General features: G+C 34.7%; 1 protein-coding gene across 1 annotated transcript in view; it reads right to left on the reverse strand.

Annotated features, from left to right (window-relative positions):
* lgs (BCL9 domain-containing protein legless) overlaps nt 1–25,581 on the reverse strand; it is a 228,465-nt gene that overhangs the window by 173,217 nt on the left and 29,667 nt on the right. Inside the window, exon 2 of the mRNA XM_085807268.1 lies at nt 15,479–15,585. Within this exon, the coding sequence (XP_085663394.1) occupies nt 15,479–15,585 (107 nt within the window). The remainder of the gene's footprint in view (nt 1–15,478; nt 15,586–25,581) is intronic.

Raw genomic sequence — 25,581 nt, forward strand, 5'->3', positions numbered from 1 at the left:
TTTGATCAAAGGTGGCGCAATCAGAGTCTAAAACTTTATTTACATCAAAAATAGGTTCTTTCAAAAGCTACACATACTTTCCAACATTCTTCAACCGTATCAAATAAACCTCCAAATTGTCTTATTAATTCAAGATCGCCAACGGAGAAGCATTAAAATCGCTGAACACTGGCAGTTCGACCTGGATTCTATTCCAAATGAACAGGCTGGATGCATGGTTGGTTTTCAGTTTTCCTCCTATACACCGTGATTACGAGCCAGTGTCCTTTAAAAAGTTTTCCACGAACGCGGCCCTCCGCTTAGGAAGACAGCACTCGTATGCTTTGCCATATTCAAATAATTTAATCTGAAAAGAGAGACGTCAGTGTTTCAAAAACAGTTGCCTTTGTCGGCTATTCCGCTATCACCGTTTAAATGATGCATTAGTATTGGATTTACCACGAACAGATTCCAGCAGCTGGATGCAAACTAGTTAGTCTCGAATGGATATCAATGGCTGAATGTGGGTTCTACGCGTGGTATCACTGCAGTAAACTAAAATCATTGCACAGATTACCAGCCAGTATAAAAGCGGAGCGTCATAAAACCTTTTATAGTTAAGATACAATAACCAGCCGAACAAATATTAATTCAGAAGTCAAAACACAAAAATCAGCGTTATAAGCGCAAATGATTTGCGCTTTGCAGCTGAGGCTGATGGTTCGGTAAAACCATCGAAACTAGTCTTGTGAAAATTTGAAAATATAACGCTGATTTTTGTTGTTTGACTTCTAAATTAACCTTTTATAGCTTAAGGTTACACAATATTACGATAGTTACCTCCAGGCACTGCAACCATTCCTCACATACATGAAAGAACTCTGGAAATAGGTCTCGGCAATTGGAAAATGATCATTTGATGTTAAGAATAGTTTTTTCTTTTACGAAAGAAATGGGAAGGTTCACAAATCCAAACCATATCACAACGTTGCACAACTGCATTCTCTGAAGCTGCGTTCAGACGATGGTAAAAAGGGCATAAGTGGTTTAAGGCGAGCTGCGTTTCTAGGCAACCAGTCTGTGCTACAGTGAATAAAAAAAGTATTGGCTATTGCCTATAACTGAACACTATAGCTAACAAAGGAAATGCTTGACAATTTTAGCTGGACATAACGAACACATGCGGCAATAAAGACACAAACACTAACGAAACCTTCGTTTTAATACGCCTTTTACACAAGATATACAACAAAAACGTAAATTTACATGTCAAAAAAGTATTGGCAAGGTCATACAGAAAAATGTCGGAACAAAATCTAATACTTTGTATTCATATCTTTTGAATTTATAACAGCTTGTAATCCATTTCTCATAGAGAAAATCTTGGTTGCTGAAAAAGGTCTTGTTGGGAGTTTTGTGCCATTCTTGTAGGAGTATACGCTTGAGTTCATCTTCATACGAAACTTTATGTTCCCTGACTTTTAGGTCTAATTTGTGCCATAAATGTTCAATTGAATTTATGTCAGGCGATTGAGGCGGTGTCTATAACTAGCAAGGAGCGTTATAGAGTAGCTGTTGCAAAGTGAGGTTCACTGTGTGCTTAGGGTCATTGTTCTGTTGAAACACAAATAATGTTCCTAAAAGTTTTTGGGCACTGAATTTCGTGTTATGGCGCAATACGTCAATGTACGTATGTGCTGTCATAATACCATCAAGGAAGTACAGGTTACCAACTCCGTTTGGCTGCCATACAGCCTCAAACTACGATGCTCCCTCCAACATGTTTTACAGTCGGTGTTAAATGTTTCTTCAGTTCAGTGTTAGGCTTTCTTCACACAAATTGTCGTCCATGGCTCTCGAAAATGTTAAACCTTGATTTGTTTTATAAAATAACTGTGTTCCAAAATTCGTCTGATAAATTAACATGAAATTTTGCAAAATTCAATCTCTTTCTCCTGTTTATTTCTGAAATGAAAGGTTTCTTTCTAGCTGCTCTTCCATAATAACTTCCTCTATGTCAAACATCCCGTATAGTCTGTACACTAAAAGTTTTATGCGAAGTATTACTGTCTCTTTGAACTTTTTTACTACACTTCTAACAGTAAATAAACTTATGTTCAATTGTAATCCTATAGCACGATAAGTTAAACCCTCAGTTCTGAACTGAATAATTATGTTTTTAACATTAACATGCAACTCCTTCGTCTTCGAAACCAGTTTACCACAGTATTAGCACATAACATTTTAAAAGTTTTGAAGTAGCACGACAGACTTTATATTAGCAGGGTTTCTTATCAGTCTAAACACGTGACCTCAACATAACAAAATTTGCATAGTAGTTAAAACTTTGCCAATACGTTTTCCACACGCAAATTTACGTTTTTGTTGTATATTTTGTGCAAAAGATACATTAAATTGAAAGTTTCATTACATTTGTGTGTTTATTTCCTCTTGTGTTTGTTATGTCCAGGTAAATTTGTCGAGCATTTCCTTTGTTAGGAAATATGATCAATTATAGGCAATTGCCAATACGTTTTTTACCCACTGTACATCACAAAACCTGGTTTAAAGCTCTTGGCATAGAGTTCGAAGTTTTTGACTTTATGCGACTTGGGATAAGCGTCGACCAATCAGAGCGATTGCGCGAAACCTGAATGGGAAAAGAGACTGGAAAACTGTAGACTCATCCATGCATGCGCAAATTTGGCTTCTCTAAGTGGGTGCGGCTTACACCCTGTGTCGCATGTGTGAACGGAATTCCCGCATTTTATTCCTTGTGACTATGCCACATTTACGTCGCCGTTTGAACGCAGCCTTATTTACTGTAGGAGACAACGTTTCTGATATGAAAATTTGTTCGTGTGACAGGCTGCTCTCGTTGGTTATCTTCCCATAAAAAATGAATGATGAACACAAGCTTGTCCCCTTTTAAGCGATCATTTCTATCTGTAACTAATACCGCGCTTCGGCGTGATATCGCGGCAATACTCGTCCAGAGCGAACGTAACTGTTAAGAAATCTAACAGGATCATAGCACCATTTTTCAGCAGGAAAACACCGCACCTTGTTATTGGAATTACTTTTATTACGGAACGGCTAAGTCAAGATGAAAACGAATTTGAAACAACGCGTTGACCTCACATTCCACTGACTGTAACTTAAATGAATACTTTGGAATATGCTGAAATAGGAAATAAGCGCTGCAGGTCCTCTTCCCAGAAATGCACCAGAACTGGCGATATTGCTGTAACGAGGAAGTCAAATTAAGGTGTCGATGATGAGCTAAGATTGCACAGAACGGACAACCATCGCATTTAGCAAGCCCAGATGACACCTAATGTACTTTCGGGAATACACCAGATGCCGAACAACATTTGCTATTCCAGAAATAACTTCCCCTTTAACCTTCTCCTTCAAATTACTACTAGACAAGGAATTGTAGTGGCGGCGCAGGTATGATTGTATTCAGCGCGATTAGGTTCCATATCAGCTGTTCGTATTTCATCCAAAAACACGTTTGTTTTAGGATGAATTTACCTGCCCCCCGCACAAACACCACTAAAAATAAAAAAAAAAAAAAAAAAAATAAAAAAAAATAAAAAAAAAACACTACGTAAACGAACGCTTCGCTTCCTTCAGCCAAGACTTCACAACTCTCTCAGACTTTAATTAAAAAAATATTTTACTCCCCCATACTTGTTTTGAAACTTCTTATTAATATACTATTATACACTATACTATTAATATTTTACTTTAACACACTAGTGCCGCGATTTGCATGCCAGGGAGACACCACAAGGAGATGAAGTCCAACAGATTTTTTTATATAATTTCTTATTCTTTTTTTTACATTTATCACGTTTACAGTAAAATATACATTTAAACAGACAAATAATTTATGAAATCATTTCAAAAATTAAACTGCAAAATATTTTAATTTCGATAAAAGAACCTAAAAAACACAACTTAGGCAAACTTTCACAAATGGTTATTCCCTTGAGCAATTTTTTTATGCTAGTTTTGCGTATCTTTATTTTCGTTTTTCGTATTTAATTCCAGTTAGTTTCTTTCAATATGTCACAAAAATGCACATTCTTCTTCATGTATAAGAAGTTTCAAGATGTCTGGGAGCAGATTTTTAATAATTTAATTTATTATGCCCGCCTTCTTAGCGTATTTATAGACTTTTGCCTTTAGTATAATGATTCCTAGTTATTTCGTATAACGATTCCTAGATCTCTAGTTATTTTCTTTACTGATCCACCATATATATAATCTTTAAATTCATAAATTTGCTCGCTTTGAGAGAAATTTTCCTCCATGCAACGTGGAAGTTGTCCGCTAGTTCATATGTACTAAGGCGCCATCTTTTTTCATCGCCAACCCTATAACTGGAAGTTAGCCCCAGTCTTTGTACTTCTCTCCAAAATTACCGATTGCAAATTTTTGAAATAGTTCTAAAAATTTATTAAATCACACTTATAGCTTTAAAACGAGCAGATTTAGAGAAATGCCGAGTCTATAATCACCCCATCAGTGGCTGAGTGGTGAAGACCGCCGAATTCTGATAGTTCGTCCCGGTTTCGAACCCAAGAGAGGCTGCATAGTTGGTTACCCTGTGTACCGTGAATACGAACAGATTTCTCTTATAAAGTCCTCTACAAAGGTATTCCTCCTTAGAAGACATATACGGCAGTTATTTAAGTTCAAATACAACAAATGCAAGATAAAACTTTGGTACGATAGATTTTGAAACTTAAAATAACACGAGCGTTCAACAACTCATACATGTTATGAATGTTCCATAACTTATACTATTATACATCCCCTCTTCGCATCAAACACTTCAGATTTTGATTTAGTACAGATCCTTAAAAAAACTTTAAAAATTTTTTCACAATCATCTGCACTGAATGAATATCATAACATTAGGAATTTTTTCCTACACGGTTTTACTTTTTTGTTATGTACAAATGTAAACTTTTCGCTCCTCAATTTGTGTAAGGCCCTCTGAATATGACAAGGATATTAAAAACACATCTCGATCAATTTCTGTCGTACGCGAGTGAAACATTTTGTGTTTTATTTTTTATAAAAAGAACAAAATTTTACCAAATATAAGTACAGGGATCGGAAAAAAGTTACATTTCGAAAGATTTACAATTTTCTTTATAATTTTTCGAAAGATTTACAATAAAATGCCAAAACATGCATTTTTGTTATTTAAAACATTTTTGTAATAGGCAGTATATGTTTTCAGCCTACGGTCGCAAAAATAAAGGCCTGAAAAATGCTTGTGTACGTGTGTAATAATAATTTCGATTTCGAAGAAAGACGTAGCCGTAAATTTCACACATAATTTAATTCCTGGATAATGAATTCCGAGGACGCATCTTCTTGTTCATTTCACATCATCGTTGTGGATGCGCTATGTACCCCACAATTTTATACAGATTATATTTTTAGAACAATGGACAATAGCTGGCAGAGGCTAAGGGAGCGAAGTAACGTCTTAACGGAAAAAGAGCTGAAGCAAAAGTGCGCAATAATCCAATATGGTAGCTCACCCAGAGAAAGTTTTGATTCAGGTTGCTTATTAAGAGATAGGTTTCAGTTCTCGAAATTGAGTTCGCGTGCCTAATTAGCTAGGTCATCAGCTTTACGCACGCCATGCGACATGGACTGATATAGAAATGACGCAGTCCTTAAAAGTTATTACTATTTTTACAATACAGAGAGGAAATACCCATATTCCAATTTTGTTGCATGTGAAACGTCATCTCTCCACCTAGCACAGCTTCTTCAGTTACTAAACTGTTAATGAAATCAGCAGCAGTTCCCGGCACGTGACTTAAAAATTCGGAGCGGAAAATGCACATTTTTCTTCTTAGCCAGTCAAAAGAATGATAAGGATTAGAATTATGCTAGATGGCCAGATTTAAAATGGCAAATTTACTTTACTTCTCGGTAGGTTAGGTTAGATTATTTAAACACGGCAAAGGCACGAAGGCTATCTGCCAAAAGGAGGTACGCTTTCGTGAATGGCTTCCGGAGGGAAAGTAGCTCATATTCACGTTCAAAAAGGAGGAAACCAATCACGAGGAAAACCAATCATGCTGCAGCCCATTCGCTAGGATTCGAAACCAAGAGAGGTCGGACTTAGTAGCCTTAACCACTCGGTCATTGATCGAAAGTACCAACTGAACTTCTCGACAAAGACACATTTATTATCGCTCTTTATGAAAAGTTTTGGTACAAATATCATTGTATGCAAGACTTCACTGCCTATAAATTATATACATAATCTTTCTTAACAACGCTTTTTCTCTACTGCGATATTAATAAATAAATAAAAAACTGGGAATAACACCAGTTGAATGTCGCATTTTTTAGAGGTGAAATAAGGACAACAGTTTCTAAAAGCTGATAAATAATTACGATATAAGTACTAATTTTTTGAACAATTTCACGATTTTTAGCTTAGTTTTTTTTTTTTTTTTTTTTTTTTTTTTTTTTTTTTTTTAAGGTTACGTTATAAATTCAACGCAGACCTACAGCGCGAGCTAAATTAATCCCCAAGTAAAATAAGCACGTGCACGGTCTTGAGTAGGGCACGGGGCGAAAGCACCACAGAAATTTCTCATTATCGATTTCGTCATGGAATATAGGTGCAGTTAGGCAAGATTAATTTGGGGATATTACTAAAGCACATGCTCTTATAAAAACGTGTCATACATTACTAAAATATACAAACTAAACGTTCTTTTCCATGTAATTTTAACTTTTGCTTCACTTCGAGAAAAATCTTATTTGGCAGTCGTTACTGTTTATATTTTGAATTACAGAAGGATCACTATCACTGGAACTCGTTGCGACTGACCCACTTCGCATCAGCAAAAATCCGGACAACTGAACACTTAGGAATACAATGTAATATTTGTTCCAAAGCAACGCCTCGCATTCTCAGACTTTCTGGATTAATACCGAAATTACTGCTATCACATTTGTAAAGTAAGTTACATATTTAATAAAAATTAGTGCTTAATTTATTTCTTTAATTATTAATAGAAAACATGGAACTAAGTTGATGTTTTTCGTATGAGGCCTTACTAACTTGTTTCTGGTCATAGAAGGTAAACTGGATCAGAGCTTTTTTACCTTTCCGAAATTTCGTAACTGCTTCTAAACACTTAAAAGATCTGAAGTAAGTGAATCTAATAATGTTACAGCCAAAACTTTTCTTGTAAATAAGACAACCTGGTAAATATAATTAGGGGAAACGAAATTCACCAAAATGTACTCATAATGGATCTTAGCTTCTATAGTTAAAATTCGTAACAACGTTTAGTGCTCCCTATATCCTGCTTGCTTTTTAACATCAATCTGAAAAACTGCTCGCTTTAAATACTAATTTCCGTTGCTCAGACTTCTGAAACTTGCCCACAATTTTTCACTGTCACTGGTAGCGGGATACGAGTTTTAGGGTGCTAAATTCTGATCACGACTTGCTCTTTCAAAGCCATTATAAATCAAACAGTCATGGCACGTTCGGTGACACATTAACTATCAATTTATAACTCCCTAATCATGAAAAAAAAAGTGACCAAAGCGCCTTAGATAAATAACGACGAACTCATAAGAAGGTTTAAAATTAATCTTTTTATTAGAATCTCAACTTAAAAATTACACAGCTCGTGCAGATCAAAATAAGTCAATAAGAGTTTTAAGTCAAAAAATTAAAGCATGCAATTCACAAGGAAAAATCCTGTAGTGAGTTCAGGTTCAGATCCTCTACTCACGCGGGCAAACCACAGCTATCAAAAAGCTAAAGCCAAAGCAGGCAATTCTAAAAGTTCAGTGTCAACTGGTTCAAAGAAATTCAGAGCTCGCAAGCCAAAACTTCCACTTACGGCTTAACTTAAAAAACTCTGTCCTTATATGAATTAACTAATTTGTATCTTGCTGGGAGCATACGAAAGTAGAAGTGACAGTAAAGATAAAAATAATAACATGATGAATTAATAAACATAAAACTTTACAAGTTGAAAGAATATTTTAGCATATTCAAGGAAAGCCAAATCTCAGAAAGCAGAACCAAAGAAACACAAGATAAATTCAAGATATAGACAAAACTCGTTTAAGGCTAAAAACGAATAGGTAAGTAGCTCATAATAAGTCATAACAGAAGCATACAACCAAAAAATCATTTTGATGTTACTTTCTGAACGCAATTTTCTGAAAAATACTCTCTTTCTTTAATATGAATTACTATTGGATTCAGTAGTACGACAAAACAACCATGGAGTCATTTTTCAGGATTAAGTTGTAAGGACTTTTTGTCTCCCTCATAGCGTACCATCGTGGCGTAATTGGAAGCACGTTCAGCTAACATCGGATAGTTCGGAGTTCGAATCCCGGCGAAGGCATCGTTGATTTTTCATGTTTCTTACTTCGACAAACACTTAATTGTTCTATAGAGGCGCCGGACTAAAATATTCCAGTCCTTTAAAGTGGGGAAGAATGTAGGGAATTTTCTCCTTTCGCCCCACTTTCCTACGTGGACGCATGTCCGACTATCGGAAGGTCTATAAAATTCCAATCCCGTCGAAGGCAAAGCTGATATTCTCACGTTTCAAGTTCCAAAAATTCTTAAGCCTCTAAGAAGTGTCTCAAATTTAGAAGATCTCCCTAAACATAAGATACAAAGTTCCCCCCTTCCCTTATGACAGTGAGATTATATGGCTAAATTACCTTCATTACAAACATAACCACAAGTTATCAGATTAGAAAGCATTACAAAGAGATAGCTGTTTATGTATGTGTGAGAATACGTCTATGTCTTATTTTCAGGCTGAATGACCGGAAGTATTTCGAGAACCTGTAACATTACTGTAACAATCATTATAACATTGACTTCTTTTCATCTTGAGTACAGAATAGAAGACGTCATTTAAAATTTCATACTTAAGCTCATTCGAAGCGACAATTAATGGCTTAGCTTTCATTTCGATCGTAATTTATTTTGCACTCCTGATATTCATTATCACATTGTCCAGTTTCATTATATTCATTTTCCAATTTTAGTATCGAAAATCAGATCTTATTTAATTAGTTTGAATTGCGATTTTACGTTGAAACTGAAATGCTCGGATAACACATCATTTTCAGAGAATTGCAATTCGTATAACAAATACGTTATAATACACGCGGGAGCTACTAAAATTTTTAAAAATTTTAGTGCCTTTTAAAATTCTCATGGCCTTTAAATTTAAATCGAAGAGTAAAGCTGCAGAAGAAAAAGAAACAAAATCCATATTTATTTAATAAGAATCGGTTTGAAACTAAGTCTCCACTTGAAAAGAACAGCTTCCCTTGCGTGTAAGAAATTAACAGTGAACAGTGTCGCCCTATACGGCTTCTTCCAAGAACTTGCGCAAACTCGAATGTTTTACACAGTTGGCATTGGATACTCAAAAAAAAAAAAAATAAATAAATAAAATAAAAATAAAAGAAAGAACGCACAAATTAATGCGGCAGGTTCTGACAGCCCCCACAAAATGAGGGAGCACACAAAACGAAAACCAGCCAAACCAGCAAGGCCGATGAAAGACTGAAGATAGTGACCCAACATTAAAACACACACACACACACACACACACACATACCCCCAATGACTCGTTACATCCCCTCCTCAAAAACCTACCTTCTCCACCTACTTACGATATGGCGTCTTCCTCTAACCCCTGAGGCCTAATCGGGGTCTGGCCTTCTCCTGGTAAGGGAAAAAAGTCAAAGTAAAATGATTTAAACGGCAGCTAAAAGGGAAAAAAATAAACATGATCGACTCTTTCGAAAAAGAGTGGGAAGAGCGGTGACCGTTTTATTATTTGGGAGTTACGAAAGATGTTTTTCTAATGTTCTCAGGCGTCAAATGATGCCGCATGTTTCCCCTTTTCTGAGTAGAGAAAACTAGACCTAAACTGTGATTTCACAATCAGGAGAGGTGCTCTTCCGCAACCACAAGGGAGGTGCTTGCTCTTCTTAGATAGTGACCTTTTCGGGTTGCATTCAGCCCGCGGGGAAGGGTTCCTTTTTCAAGCCTGTGAAATTCTGATATTTTCTTACTTAAATTTAATTGTTATAGGGACATTTCTCTGTTGCTAATAATTAATGTTAACACCTCATTTTGTGTTTCTAAAAAATACACTAGTCATTTGAAGCACGTTCAGATACCAAATTACATAAAACAGAGAAAATTTATATAGTCGAAGCTTAATGACTTGTCTCCAGTGATCCGTTATAATGCCTCCCGCCATAAGAGGCAAGGATTGCTATAATAAGCATCAACTTTACTGGTTTTGCACTATTAATATAAAAGTATATCAGTGCCAAAACAAACATCAAATAAATCATAAAGTTTGATTTGGTAAACTAAGAAATTATTTTTTAAAAAAAGCTTCACTAGCATTAATAGCTTCATAATAGGGGGTTACAAAAGGTTTTGGTTATCATTTCCAACATAAAAAAGCAAAGCAACGTTAATAAAACTTACGAGACTCAATATTTACAATGACAAATGAAGATCACGCAAAGTTCAAAAGCCCAATAAAAAAAAAAAAAATGCTTTTTGCCATTTCTTAACACTAAGATACATCTGAAAATTTAGGAATTTTTCCTCACTATACACATGCAACATATATCATATTATTACACATGAAATGCAGAAATGTGTATATGTAATTCAGAATCGAATATAGTCTTTCAAAGCAACTGAATAAACAGGCCATTCTCATTTTATTATATCACCTCATTTACTGCTTTAAAACACATTCGAATTAGTCACACAACTGTAAACAGGCATGCACAGTACCTTACAAAAATAAGAAATTTTGATATAAATGTGAATTTATGGATAAAATTTAATAAAGTCTGTAAACTTTTCCTTTTTCTTGGGGAGGGAGAGGAATATCACCGATGATTCACCAAATTTAAACTGAATTCTGGTACAATTCTAAAGGCAATATCTTTTGATGACTCCAAAAACAGCTTTAGGCAACAGCAACTTTGGAATACCACACCCCAAACTTCTGCAATCAGCTGAAGCAATATATATTGAGATTATGAAACAGATACTGATATAATACTGCTGTATTGTATTTTTAAATGAGGGTTAGTATTAAGAAAACATTGATTCAAAGTTCTAATATGTGAAAAGTATTAAATGATAAATTGTAGCCTCAAGTATAGAGCATCGAGTCAATTTTTTTTCAAATATGAAACACGACGTAAAATGTTTTAAGCATTTCCGGTGCTCAGCATAAACAGAAAATGATCTTTGTGTGAATTCAGGTACATCAAAAATTATTTACGAACAGTTCTGGCTAAATATATTTAAATAACTTTTTAATAAAGTTAACTGCAAACTTTAACCAAGAACTTGAAAATATTCAGATTCAACAAACTTTTCAAAAAAGTAGCTGAACATTGGTAGTTCCACAGTCAGCACTGGTTCATTGAATAGAAACAGGCTTTTCTTGATTATGCAATTCCTCTTGGTTCCTCTGATAAACAGCAGCCAAGACTTTTGTGCATTTATGCAGACTTTCCATTGCCTGCACCAATCTTGAATGAGTGAAATCTTGAAACCAAATATGTAGCTTAAAAACAGCGTGATTAACATTTTCACATTTTACCACTAAAGGAGTTTCATCTACACAACATGCTAACAGGGGGTTGCAGATCAGCTTTAGGAAGTCTGATACATAAAACATATACAATATGTCCAGTTATCGATCCTTTGGGGATGCCAACGCTGATGGGAATTGCGAGTTGTCGACCAACACTTTAAGCTCTGACAAGACAGGAAGAAGTCAAGAAGCTGGATGATTGCTCTCTCAAACTTCATGGTCAATGAGTTAATTGATAAGCCCCTCATGTTAGATGTGGACGAAAGCTTTTGCCAAGTCTAGCACGAGGAGAGCAAAGTTCAACTTACAATGCAGGGCAGCCATTGTACTCAGTGATTCTGATGATGGATGACTCTCTTGAAGATTTTGCCAAGGCCACTTGGTTTCAGAATCAGTATAATTTTTGCCTTTCCCACTGAGGATGAACTTCCTATTTTTATATACAAACTGTAAGGAGCACTGCAGTTGCCCACGATATACACATGCACTGTAATCATAATCATTTATGTATTCCATCATGGCATATGCATGATGCAAGTTTCATGCTGTTTGGATGCTTTCTTCATGGTGTTGCATTTTGGATGGCCAGCAGTTTACATGCTTCAGCTTCATACTAAATGCTTTTGCCACTGTGCTCATTTTGACTGTGGTAAAATTTTTCTAAATGTAAGAAATGCACTTATTCCGATAAATAATAAATGAAACAGACTGACACACTTTACAAACTTTTTTTGACAATACTTAATTTGAAAACAAGAACACTATTATAAGAATAACATGTTTAATTTGACATTTCTGTAGAAAATTGCCTGGTGCATATTGTCTTCAAACAGAAAAGATCTATCCTGTGTCCTGAGCTACTGTTAGCTGAAGTATTATTTTTTAGGGACTAGTAGCTTACAAGAAGTTACTTCATTTAATGCTTTTTCCCCCTCCTGCTTTCAGAATTTGATATACACAGAATGTGAGAATTTTAAAATTTGTAACTGTGGAGAACATATTTTTCTAAGAAATCCTGGTGTGGCTGAACCTTGGTTGGTTCCTAGCCTGGTTGGAAAATGGAAAAAATATTAAAGCGTGGTATTTTATAAGCTATACACTTCACGCACTTAGAGAAACCTCCTTCAATGACAGCCTAAACAATATCTTCATGAGGAACATCTGATGGCAATTCTGTAATAACAATTTGGTAACTTAAGGTCTTCTAGCTTAACTAACAAAGTTTTCAATATTATACAGTAAAAGTCTTTAATCTGGACTCGTTGGGACTTTTCCGGATTAGGGATCATCAATTTAAATCTGGTAAGATGGCATGCAGAAATTATACAATTAAAAATATGAAACTAATATGTTATAAAGAGCAATTATGATCTAAAGGGTATCAAAATGTACAATAAAAAAGCTTAATATTTATTTGTTTACTTTATTAAAAAATTTTTTCAACTCGTGCATGCGTAAAGCATACATTATGCATAGTCGAAATTAGAAAATTGCAACCAGAAAACTATCTGATGTGTATTTGTGATATTTATAATGACGAGGAAATTGATTTAAATCATATCAGAGTACATCGAGATGAAACACTACATTTAGTAAGGAATTACAAGCTGAATAAAATAAAAACATCTGCCCTGAAGATAAGGATAGTGCTGACTTCCAGTTCATTGCGCGCCGTAACGTCCCCCCCCCCCCCCCGCAGAGCAGCATGAAATTGATAAACAGATTTCGGAATGGTTAGAGAAACAAATCACCTCTCTGTTACTTTCTTCATGCTTTTATCCATTTTTTGCAGCAATTCCACTTTTTGTTTAATGGACATTGAAATATACTTTCGCTTTGTAGATCCTTTGGCAGCTCCAGAATTGGAAACTCTTTTTGACATAATCGAAAGTTCAAGCTTACTTTTTATAAAATTTCTCTAACAGTTCTGCAAAAAATAATAAGTCGGATCCAATTAGAAGATTAAGGAACAACGCAATCTGCAACATTAACTGAAATAGATAATTAGATAATTTTAGCATAGCTTATACCGTTCATTATACATTAAACGCGCATGCATAAACGTATTATGTGCACGCGTAAAATGCATGCACAAAGGTATTATTCACATGCGCAAACACATTATGCGTTTACACATGTGCGGAAAGTTTGTAGCTTTGAGGTTCAGATTATGGACGTCCGGATTGAAGACTTTATACTGTAATAGCAAAATTGATGATCCTCTGATCCCCCTACCACAAATATTTTCAAATAACTACCACTGATGCAATCGCCCAAATGCAATCTTCACGCAAAGCTTATTTATGAATATCTGATGCATCTTTCAATTCTCTCAAATTTCCAAAATTAAGCATTACAATTTTTGGTGTCATTTAATATTACTTATTAGTGTGTATAAATGCATTGTGTGTAATAAAATTTCTGATGCAACGATGAAGATGCACATTTATGAAGCTTGGCGCATAAACAGAGCAGCAATCGTGGAGGTGTAATACTCCTTTATTCTTACCAACAAGCATATTATCAAACATAAAATGCATAGCTGAAGTAGTGAAATTTCAATCCCATTCTCAATCAGTTACACATGTGCTTGTTTTACATTTTTATAATGAAATATTCGGGAAAAAAAAAAAAGCAGATAAGAGGTGACATTTCTACAGAGCAACAAGGAAGAAAAAATTGTACAGACAATAATATGAAGGTTTGGCTTAGAATGATACAGTTTTGGAATTATCCAATTTAGAGGGGTTTATTAAAAGCATTTTACTATTTTGTGGACAGAAATGGGAAACAACCAAATTAAATAAGAGATTTATTGGCTATTACAAATTAAAGTTAGGTTATTTTATATATTTTTCCTCTTACATATATGTATTCTATTGATTTTTTCCCCATTCATAAAAACAGCAATTATTAATTTCTAGCTATGATGAAGAAAACAGACTGTTATTTAATGAATGCAAAATCATCAATCAACAAGGATTAAAATTCAGTTTCAAAGATCAACTAAGAAATCCTTACCCATGCAAAATATTAAATCATATATATATATTAACGTCACATTATACATAATTATAAAAAAAGGGCCAAAAAATTTTTAATATGGAATCTTGTTTAGAATTTGAATAGTAAATATATACAATCATCTACTGGTCAGCAGATCAAAATTTCACTCCACCTAAAAGGTTTTAAGCATCTATTCCATTTAATAAATCAAATTATACATAAATACATATAAAACTTCTTACTAAAACAATATTTTGTAGAGTAAATATATATAAAAGTGTTTAAAACAAAAATCTGAACTATGACTAAGACAGCTAACTGTAAAGAATTATACTAATTTGAGAATATATTTAATCAAACTTACCTGATTCTTAAAAATTATTTAGCCTTTTACATAACACAAATACAGTTTACACGACCAGATCTTTACACAGATTTAAGTCTTTCATAACACAGGTCATACTTAACTGAATGTAGTGACTCTCACTGTTTCTCGGAGTATGCATACAAATCCATACCTGGTATAACCTTCAAAGCATTAGATAACTTCTGAGATTTTTCAGACCTTTATATTATTTTAACTTACCTCTAAAAGGTCTACTAAATTTAATTCCCACATGTCAACGTAATGCATATGCCATGAAGACTAAGATCCCAACAGAATAATGTAATTCTTATTCTTACTTTTGTAACTTTTTAAATGCAAGTTAATCCTTTATGGTACCAATGCAACTTATTCATGACAGAAGGTGGGAAAACATACATTTAGCACTGAAAATGAACTAAATTTTTATAATAAATATTACCTGAGTTGTTAGACAATTGAAACCAAACTTTTTTCTGAAGAGTCGAACAAAATGAGACACGTAAGCACCTTCCCACATGCCCCGTATGATCTCATACGGATTCCCATCTGAAAACAGAAAAAGAAGACTGAGCAATGATATAAAAAATTCACTAAATTTGAGAACAGTTATAATCAATTTCAAAACTACAGATTTAAATTTTATACCTAATAACATAAGCTACAGCAAGCCGTTTTTGTTACTTTCATATATTTGGCAATTGTAATTACTACTTTTATTAACAACTATGGACTTTGGTTTTTCATTAACAACTTAAAATAGCACCGACTAAAGAAAAGCGATTTGGAAAAACCATTCAGAATGAACCAGTGGCACACTTTTGGGTAATATCTCTTATATAATGAAGGATAAATGAAGTAAGCAAAAAAAAAACTTAGATAAATCAACTTATCTAGAGTAAGCACTTTGAGTTATCGACATAGAGGGAAATTAAAATATCTTTTTCACAATGTAAACTTTGAAAGAACAGACATATAATTTGGTAAATTATTTTTTCTTTCAATACAAATGCTTTTATAGGTTTCTTTTGTTGGGAGGGGCTCACTATTAAACAATGCAATGGTTCAGCACTTAGAGCACAATGGATTTATGTGCAATAAAGATTGTTTTAAAACACTTTTAAAAACATCCTCAATGACAATTTGCTTTTGTTTTGCCACTAGATGCAAACTATTTTTTACACTATGTCCTGATTTCCAATTCATTTTTATACCACCTTAAAACCTGATAAATTGATAAATCTCATTCACAGTTAATAAGGTTGCTTGTGGGTGTTTGATTCCTCTGAGCTATCGTCTTCATCAACAGTGTCTGAATATGCACAGTTTCAAAAAATGAGGGAGAAAGCTTCCCCGTGTGGTAACGTGTATACGAGCCAGTTTCCCTTAGAAAGTCCTCCCTGAAGGCATCCCTCATCCTTAGGCAGATAGCCCTTGAGGCTTTCCCATAATTAAATAACCTAACCTATTGACTCGGATGGGATCTTTCGCCACACCCACCATACAGCCCCAAAATCGCTCCTTCAGACCTCTGCCTTTTTTCACACCTGCAGCTTCATCTTGTTGGTGCTGCAGCCACCAAGTTTCTGGGCTGAAGGCTTTGAAGAACTACAAAATGTTGGCAGAAAATCATAGATTTTGGTGGTGATTACTACCCACACTAAAGGTACTGATTTTGTGTTCCCCCCTAACTTTATTAAGAACGTTTTTCGGCGGAAAACTTTCATTACAACCAGATACAAATTCTTGAAAAATATCCTTTTTCTCTTAACCTACAATATTAATTCTTGCAGTGGTTTATTTTCAAATTTTCACCCAAGTTTAGTTCAAAAATATACCAAAAATATCAAATATGTCACATACATTATTCATTTATTAATATGACTGGTTCAGAAATTAAGAAGTACCATAATTTCACAGGAAATCTCTGTTTTGCCTCTTATGAGATATATTTCTTTCCAGCTGGTTCCACATTCATTTATGCCATGCTCTTGCATGAGCTCAGATTTTAATTAACCACTTGCGCTAGAACTAAACTTCATGGTTGCGGTGCCGTGCGCTCCAATATAACAAGCGATAAAGTGTCTCATTTACGCCGCTCCATGTCTGCGAGTGCAATCCAGAGCTGTAACTCGAGAAATAAACAATCTCGTTGTTAGGTGACGTGTGCACCACGTTATTTTCATTTTTGCGATAAATGCCTATCGACATGCAGTTCACGTCGCTCGCGGTTTGAGATAAAAGCATCTCGATGTGCGTGGCACGTCTTTTTAGCGCAAGTGGTTTATAAGTGAGCATACAGTTTAATCAGATTAATTTTATTGGTGATGAGCTACTATGCAGAATTTAAAAATTTTTCAGTTCAACTTAAATTTTAATCGCTATACAAATAACATGGATCTTTGTATTTAATAAACAACTGTTGAATTAAAGTTCGAAATAATTCAATACTAGCATATACACCGAAGAATCATTACATTATGACCATCCTGTTAATAACATATAGGACCACTTTTAGTTCTCAGAACGCCAGCACCAGGCATGGCATTGACTCCACAAGGGGCTGATACTAGTCTGAGGTATCTGGTACCAAGTGCTCACCAACTGGTCCTGCACACTAAAAGGGGGTAGTGTGGCAGTACAAATTTGGTTTTCCAGGTGGGACCACAAATGTGGATCAATGTCAGGTGAATTTGGAGGCCAAGACATGATTTGAAAGAAACTGGAATGTTCTTCGAACCACTTCCTGATGATTCAACCCTACACTGCTGCATAGGTCCCCCATGCAACAATGTGCGCTGCACGAGAAACATTGTCTCACTGTTGTATCTCTTCGGCCATAGTGAGCAACGTGTAGCAGCAATCTCACTCTCCTCTGGAATCAATACGCCATCGACAAAACACTGGTGGCTGGTGGCTTAGCATTTCATCACCCATACACCACTTTCGATATGTGCTCATAACAACTGCATGTACACAGCCCACTAAACATACCATTTCTGATACTGATGTTCCCAGTCGCTGAGCCATAATGATCTGACCTTTATCGAAGTCTGATAAATCAGCTGCTTTTCCCATTATGTCACTATTTACACTATGTTTGGAAAGACAATAAATAGTCGCTTTATATATTCCAACAGTGGCCACGCATGTGCAGTGGTTTTGTTCCTGGGTGAGTTCATTATTATAGATGGAGGGTGGTCATAAAGTAATGGCTCTTTGATGTATATATAGAAGCATATACGTACACACACACATATATATGCATATAACATACATATTAATTTTACGTTATCCCCCTAAGTTCATCTTTTCTCCCAAATTCGAGATATTTCCAAAATCATATGACACTTACATAATGCTGCTTGCAAAGAGAATTACAACCCAAAATTAACTAATTGCAGTTTACCTGTATATACGCACCAGCCTGTTCACGAGCAATTATGTCACTCTTTCCTCAACTTTTGCTGTCCTTTGAAACATCTCTGCGCTGTTATGCTTAATTATCTAATTTGTTCTTTAATGATGTAGTATTGTTTTTAACCCACGCACATAAAAATTATTGTAGTTAACTTTAATCTAGAAATATCTTACACACAAAAAATGATTTCATGTGCAGAAAAAAATATTCCGAGTCTCCGAATTCAGTTTTGTCAGGGTCATCTTCATGCATCTACACTCAGTCTTTACGACTGCCAAATGTTAAAAGTACCGCTTTCTTCCATCATCACATTACTTTCAAGCAGCGTGTACTAAAATATTATATATATCATACATATCATAATATATATGCATTATATCATACATATAATGCATATACATACATATATGTATATACATCATTAACAAGAATCAAATTTGCATGAAAGTATTACAAACTGAAATGTGGAAATGATTAGCACTTCCATGCATGTTCACAAAGCAGATAGGAGTAATGCCATCTACACTGTATATAAATGGGAAGACTGAACAGCAAGTTCTTTATTTGGAAATGGCATTTCAACACATTGTTTGTGTAAAATGTCATATTATGCCTCATGTAAGGAGAAACTCCTAACAATATATGTAGGAATTCAAATACAGCAGGATCAAGGCTTATCACTGCACAGCATTGCAACTGCTGTTGTTTGGGATCCCATAACTGTCATCGATGGATCCATGAGAGCCATACTGAACGAATGCCATGTAGGATATCAGCAGCCCATGGTGATTAATGCCCAAGGAGACAGGCAAGTTTTCCTCTTACAAAATCACACATTCATGTTATGTACCCTGAATCAGAACTTGGCTCACATTCAAGTGTCTCCACAGATAGTATGATAACAAGTGCAGCACCATGGACTGTCAATGCGGCAACCATTGTTATGGCTTCCCTTGATGCTACAGCAAAGAAAGATATGCCTAGAAAGGTGGGACAAATGACACCACATCATCTTTTCAAGTGAATCCCATTCTGTGTATAGGATCATAATGGACGTGTATGTGGGTAGACCAAGAATGAATGTTGCTAGCAGGCATTTGTCATCATCACCTGGTTTGCTGGTATGGAAATACCATTGGATAAACATCTCAGTCACTTCCTCTTCACATACTGGGTAATGTGGACAGCTGCCACTGCATTTTAAATGTGTCCTATTTTTGATACCTGCATGACAGAACCTTTTCAATAAGATAATGCAGACCACATGTCGAACATGTTGTCCTGCACTTCCTCAATACTTAAAAAATGTTCGATTGTTGCCCAGGTGAGCACACATTCCCTAGACCTCTCAACTGCTGAGAATATCTGGTCATAGGTTGGTAAAAAAACTGACACGCTACCACGCACCAGCTGTTACAATTGATGAATTCTGCCATCCACTTGGAATAAAAGAAGTACCTTTATCTGTCATCCAAGCTTGGTCTGACTGCATGCCCAGTTGGATTACAGATGTTACCAGAAGTGGCAGATCTGTGTGCTAAATTCAGCATGCTGCATATCCCAAACCACATACAAATTTAATATCTTCCTTCCATTATGCTGTACATGCACAGTAAATAAAATCCTACTATTTGCTTTGCTTTGTTCCTGGTACAGCAATTTGAATGGCCAGCAGCATATTAGGCTGCTTAAAACTTACAAGCTTACAAGGTAATTCATATCAATGTTAAGAATATATTCTAAATAATGAAAATGTAATCATAACAATGATTTTACATGAAGTGTGTAAGGGCCTCATTTTAAACTAACCAGTTATTATGGTTTGGATATGTACTTTAACTTCTTCTTTCCTTATTCCTTACCAAAATGCAAATCAATTGTTTGTGTATTTATTAAGCTGTAGTTTGGGGACTTTGCGAGAGAGTTCGTGCCACTAGAGCAGGATGTTTAGTTTCAGCCAGCTCTAGCAGTTGTAACCATCTTGGCTTTGTTTTCTCTCATCACTAATACTTTAAACTCATGTGCTGGTAATTTAGTGAGCTAGCTTATAGCTTAATATTTAAATATGTAGTATTAGAGTACTGATAAATGTTTAAATTTAAATTGACTGTTCTTATTTATTTGTATTACAATGAGCTGTGGTAACTGTAACAAAGTCGTGCCCTTAGGTACAATGTTGTGTTTAAATAACCAGGTTGTTTTATAACCTTCACAAGGATTTGCTCTGTCTCAGAGACAGAGATAACTCGTTATGTCTTTTAGGGCTATATGACTAAAATAGGAGGTATAACCTTACAAGTTCTTATAACCTTACAAGTATAACCTCACAAGTTCAAAAGAGAAAACTGACAATAAAAGAGAAAAATTTTTTGTACACATAATAAATAGTGAACGTTCTTTGTAATAATCACGTATTGTTCTAGAGAAGTTCACTTTTCTGTGGAAGTAAGTGGCTCTCTTAGAGAAAGCAATTGTCAATGATGATAATTATCAACTTGTACAATGTTGTATTCAAACCTCCGAGATTTCGTAAATCACACATCTCAGGAACTGACTCATTTAATATTCCCAAATACTCTAAGTGAATATATTTTGAAACATACAAAACAAGTTTTATGGTGCAAGTCTAAAAAAAGAGAAAATTATAATATATTTTACTTAGTAATAAAAACTTTCACTACTCATTAAATGATTTTTTTTTTTTTTTTTTTACATTATCTTCTCCTTTAGTTCATCACTTCATTTCTGAAACAGTATGAAATTCATATATACCAACCATCTCACATGCTGTCTAGTTGTTTAAATTTATTTAACAGAATTTACAGTTCATAAAAATTACTCATGTCAACCAGGATTTTCAATATGCATACTATTCCACACACTGATATACAGTCAAAAGTCGTTAATCCGGACTCGTCGGGACTTCAGCGATTCCGGATTATCGATTTTTCCGAATTATAGATCATCAGTTTAAATCTGGTAAGATGGCATGCAGAAATTACAAAATTAAAAATATGAAACCGTAATTTATGAAATAAAGAACAATTATGATCTAAAGGGTATCAAAATTTACAAAAAGAAAAAGCTTAATATTTATTTGTTTATTTTATTATACATTTCTTTCAATGTAAGTTGCTTCGTTTCATGTGATAATACTTTAATTCTATTAAATAGACATAATTTCTTGTTTAGTTACAAAGTTCCGCTGTTCAAGTCCCATAATTGCTGTGTTGAGAATACCGATTAATTTGTCAACCGAAATGTTTTCGTTTTCAATAACCTCTGGGTCACTTTTTTCACTATCGGAAGCGAATTATAATGACAAGGAACTTGATTTAAATCATACCAAAGACGGAGTACATCGAGATGAAATACTACATTTAGTAAGGAATTATAAGCCAAATAAAATAAAAACATCTGCCATGAAGATAAGGATAGTGCTGACAGATCAACTTCCAATCCGCGGTGTGAAATGATAAACAGATTTCGGATTTCAAAACATACTTTCGCTTTGTAGATACAAATTACATATTAGTAAATATATATATCGGAAATTCTATTTGACATAATCGAAAGTTCAAGCTTACTTTTATGAAATTGCTCTAACAGTCTGCAAAAAATAATAAGCCGGATACAATTCAAAAGATTAAGGAACAACACAATCTGCAACATTAACTGAATTAGATAATTTTAGCTACACATTAAACGCGCATGCGCACAAATATATTCGCAGCCGTAAAGGTCTTACGCGCAGTCGTAAAAGCCTGTGCGCATGCGTGAACGCGACGCATGCACAGAAAGTTTGTAGCTTTAAGGTACGGATTATAGATCATTCCGGATTATGAGTGTCCGAATTAACAACTTTTGACTGTACTTTAAACATCTTGGTTAGATAAATTGTTTATTATTAATTAGTGGTTTCTCTTCCCCCACACCTCCACTCACAGAACTGACACACAGCAACACTATTGTTACCCTTTGCTTTACCTTTTTCGTGTGATAAGTGTTTGACTTTTGAATGTCAATGATTTAATGGGTATTGAATGACAGCAAGACTCATCTAACCAAAAACGTTAGACAGATAGCTCTTGGGTGCTTTGTTGTAATCAACACTATAAATGTTCTTACAATCAGTCTTTTAATAAAGACAGTAACTGTCATAACCATTCTGTCATATTAGTTAACACAAATATGAAATACAAAAGTTAGCATTGATAGTTCAGGAATGTACTGAATCATTTGAAGCATGTTTTGTCATAAACAAGCCAATAAGATAATTAGTCCGCTATGATACGGATGAAATTTATGTTTCCAAAATACATACAAACTGTTTTCCATTCTGCACAGGCTGTCTGAAATGAAGTTGATCTGTTTTTGGACTCACAGCCACTTTTCTTTAAAGTTTCTAGGCCAAAGGCTTCGAAAAGCTACCAAAACGTTGGTAGAAAATCATACGTTTGGGTGGTGGTTACTACCAGCACTAAAGGCAGTGCTTTCATGATTTTTTTCGCTAACTTTATAAAGAATGTTTTTTGGCGGTAAACATTTGTTACAACTAGATAAATAATCTTTATCATGCTGAAATCATAACATTAAAATCTCATGAAAGTGCAAAAAATGATTTAAAAATTATTATGAAAACTGTTTACATATTTTTAGAATAAATCTCTGTTTTAATTTATGTTTTAAATTTTATTTTATTTATTTTACAAATGTCAAACATTAACGCTCAAGCCATTAAGTTCACGGGCTTTCCAGTACTTTTTAACAATGTCCTCATACAGTGAAAGTGCAATACAATTAATTATTTAAATGTTCAAAAATCATAGGCTGATTAGAATCACATAAAACACAGTTTGGGGAAACACCATTCCAATTCTGTACAGATGGTCTCGCAAACAGTCATATGTGGTCAGACGTCTAAATAGAGCTACTGCTGTCTTTCTTGGAAAATTGGGAATGAAAGTTGTCTCTTTCCCCAGAATACTCCCATCTCTTATCCATAGCACATTGAACCATATCTAGCTTAAGAATTTATTTAAGATTTGATTTTCTTAAGGTTAACAAACAAATTAGCAGTATGAAAATAAAGCAGTCAATTAATGTGTTGCATTATCAAAGTTCCTTTCTTAGCCAATGTATCAGCTTTTTCATTGCCCATAATTCCGCAGTAGGCTGAAGTCCATTGGAAAGAAATTCTGTGTGCCACTGCCTTAAACAAAAACCGACAGTCTAAGATTCTTTGGGAACTATTTTATTATTCAGAAGAGCTTGAAGTGCACTTTTGGAATCTGATAATATGACTTCATTTAGAAGAGTGGCTATGAATCAACAGTTGTTGAATAGCCACAACAATGGCTTCTGTTTCCCATCAAGTGCAGTAGTAAGAGGGCCCATTGGTAAGTAGAAACTAAAAACTTGCTTTAACTACCTGCTCCAGCCCTGTGCACTCTCTCTAAGATAGACCCATCAGTGTAGACACACAACCACTGATTTTGAGAATAGTGAATCCCAATAGTTTCCATTGCAGTACATCTTAATTGTGAATCGCTCATTTTATTTTTAACAACTCTTTGAATAAGATCAAAATTTATATTTAAATAAAAAGAGGTTTAAGGGACAATAGAGAGGAGGTTAAAATTAGACAACCTCGGCTCAATTCCAAACCATCAAATTCTCTCTAAGCGGTCTGGATAAAGCCAATTTGAGTTTGAGATTTCTAGATATTTCATTATTATATTATAGTTCCTGCAAAAAGGGTGGTCAGGCAAACACACCAACTTCTAGTATAATTGGATCACTTTTCTTTTAATAAAATCATAAACAGGTTCCAAACTGGTTAAATGCTGCACTGCAAGAATAGGAGTAGATCTCACTGCCTCAGTAATTATGCATAACGCTTGGTTCTGGAAGACTTCGAGGATCTGGACTACATTCTCTGGAGCCATGATGAAGATCTTGCTACAATAACCAATAATTAGTTGAATGTATAATTTGTAAGTAGTCTTCAATGTCTTTCTGTCACAGCCCCACCTTTGAGCCAGCCAGATGTTTTGACACAGAGAGTCTTCTCACGGCTTTGTTTTTCAAATGTTGCACATGTTTCCTCCAATTTAAGCATGGATCGAGAATGCAACCTAAATATTCAGCTGAATTATTAAGTTGAACATGATATAGCTGAAGCTATCAAGTCTAACAGAGTTGGCCCCTTAATGCTGAACTGCGAAGCTATCAAGAGCCTAAGGCCGAGCGTAATAATAGCTTAAGAAAGAGTAGTCTTGAAAGGCAGACACGTGCTAACCAGAATCTCTGGTTCTCTCTCACCAAGAACTTCGGGGTTAACCCGTTCAGTACAGGCGTGTCATATATGCATCAGCAGCAAACATTACCTCACAGCCAGGTGTGTCATATTTAAATCGCCATTTAATTCACTCTATTACCGGGCGTACCACATTTGACTTTTTAGATAGAACATTTAATTAGTATTTTTTTTTTGCTCCTAGATGTAGCTGTATGTCTGTTATGGTGAAATATATCGAAAGTTAAGTATGCTTACCTTCATTCCTATGCAATGTTTTTTATTTTTGGTATTTTGTTTCGGAATGAGAGTGAGATTCGTGGGTGAGAGTTGAGCAATGTAATGTCTCTTTAATTGCCTCATTTGATGTAAGCAAATGCAAGTGTTCTCGCTGCATTGAGGTACTTTTTATTTTTGCGGTATAGTGGGATAGATGTTCTATTATTAGAGGATTTTTTTAATTACTCTTAGATTTTTCCGGCATTTAGATGAATATTTTGTAGCCTCAGCGAAACGAATCTTTTTTTAATGGCAAACGAAAGCAGTATATGAACCTAGAATATACACAAATGCCAATTCGTCAGTGTTGAGTAATGTAATGGCTCTTATTGTGTCATTTTATATAAACAAATGAATATATTCTTGATGGTCTGGAATTATTTTAAATTTAATTTATTAATTTTTCTTATTTTTATTTTATTTTTTATCCCGTTATAGTGGAGTACATGTTCTATCATTAAAGACTTTTTATTACTCTGAGTTTTCCGGCATTGAGATGAATATTTTGTATCGCTGAGAGAAAGGTTTTTTTTAAATGGCCAAACTA

This window comes from Stegodyphus dumicola, chromosome X1 (assembly GCF_044657685.1).
Source record: "Stegodyphus dumicola isolate Sdum_Otavi_A_Nest chromosome X1, ASM4465768v1".
Classification (NCBI taxonomy): domain Eukaryota; kingdom Metazoa; phylum Arthropoda; class Arachnida; order Araneae; family Eresidae; genus Stegodyphus; species Stegodyphus dumicola.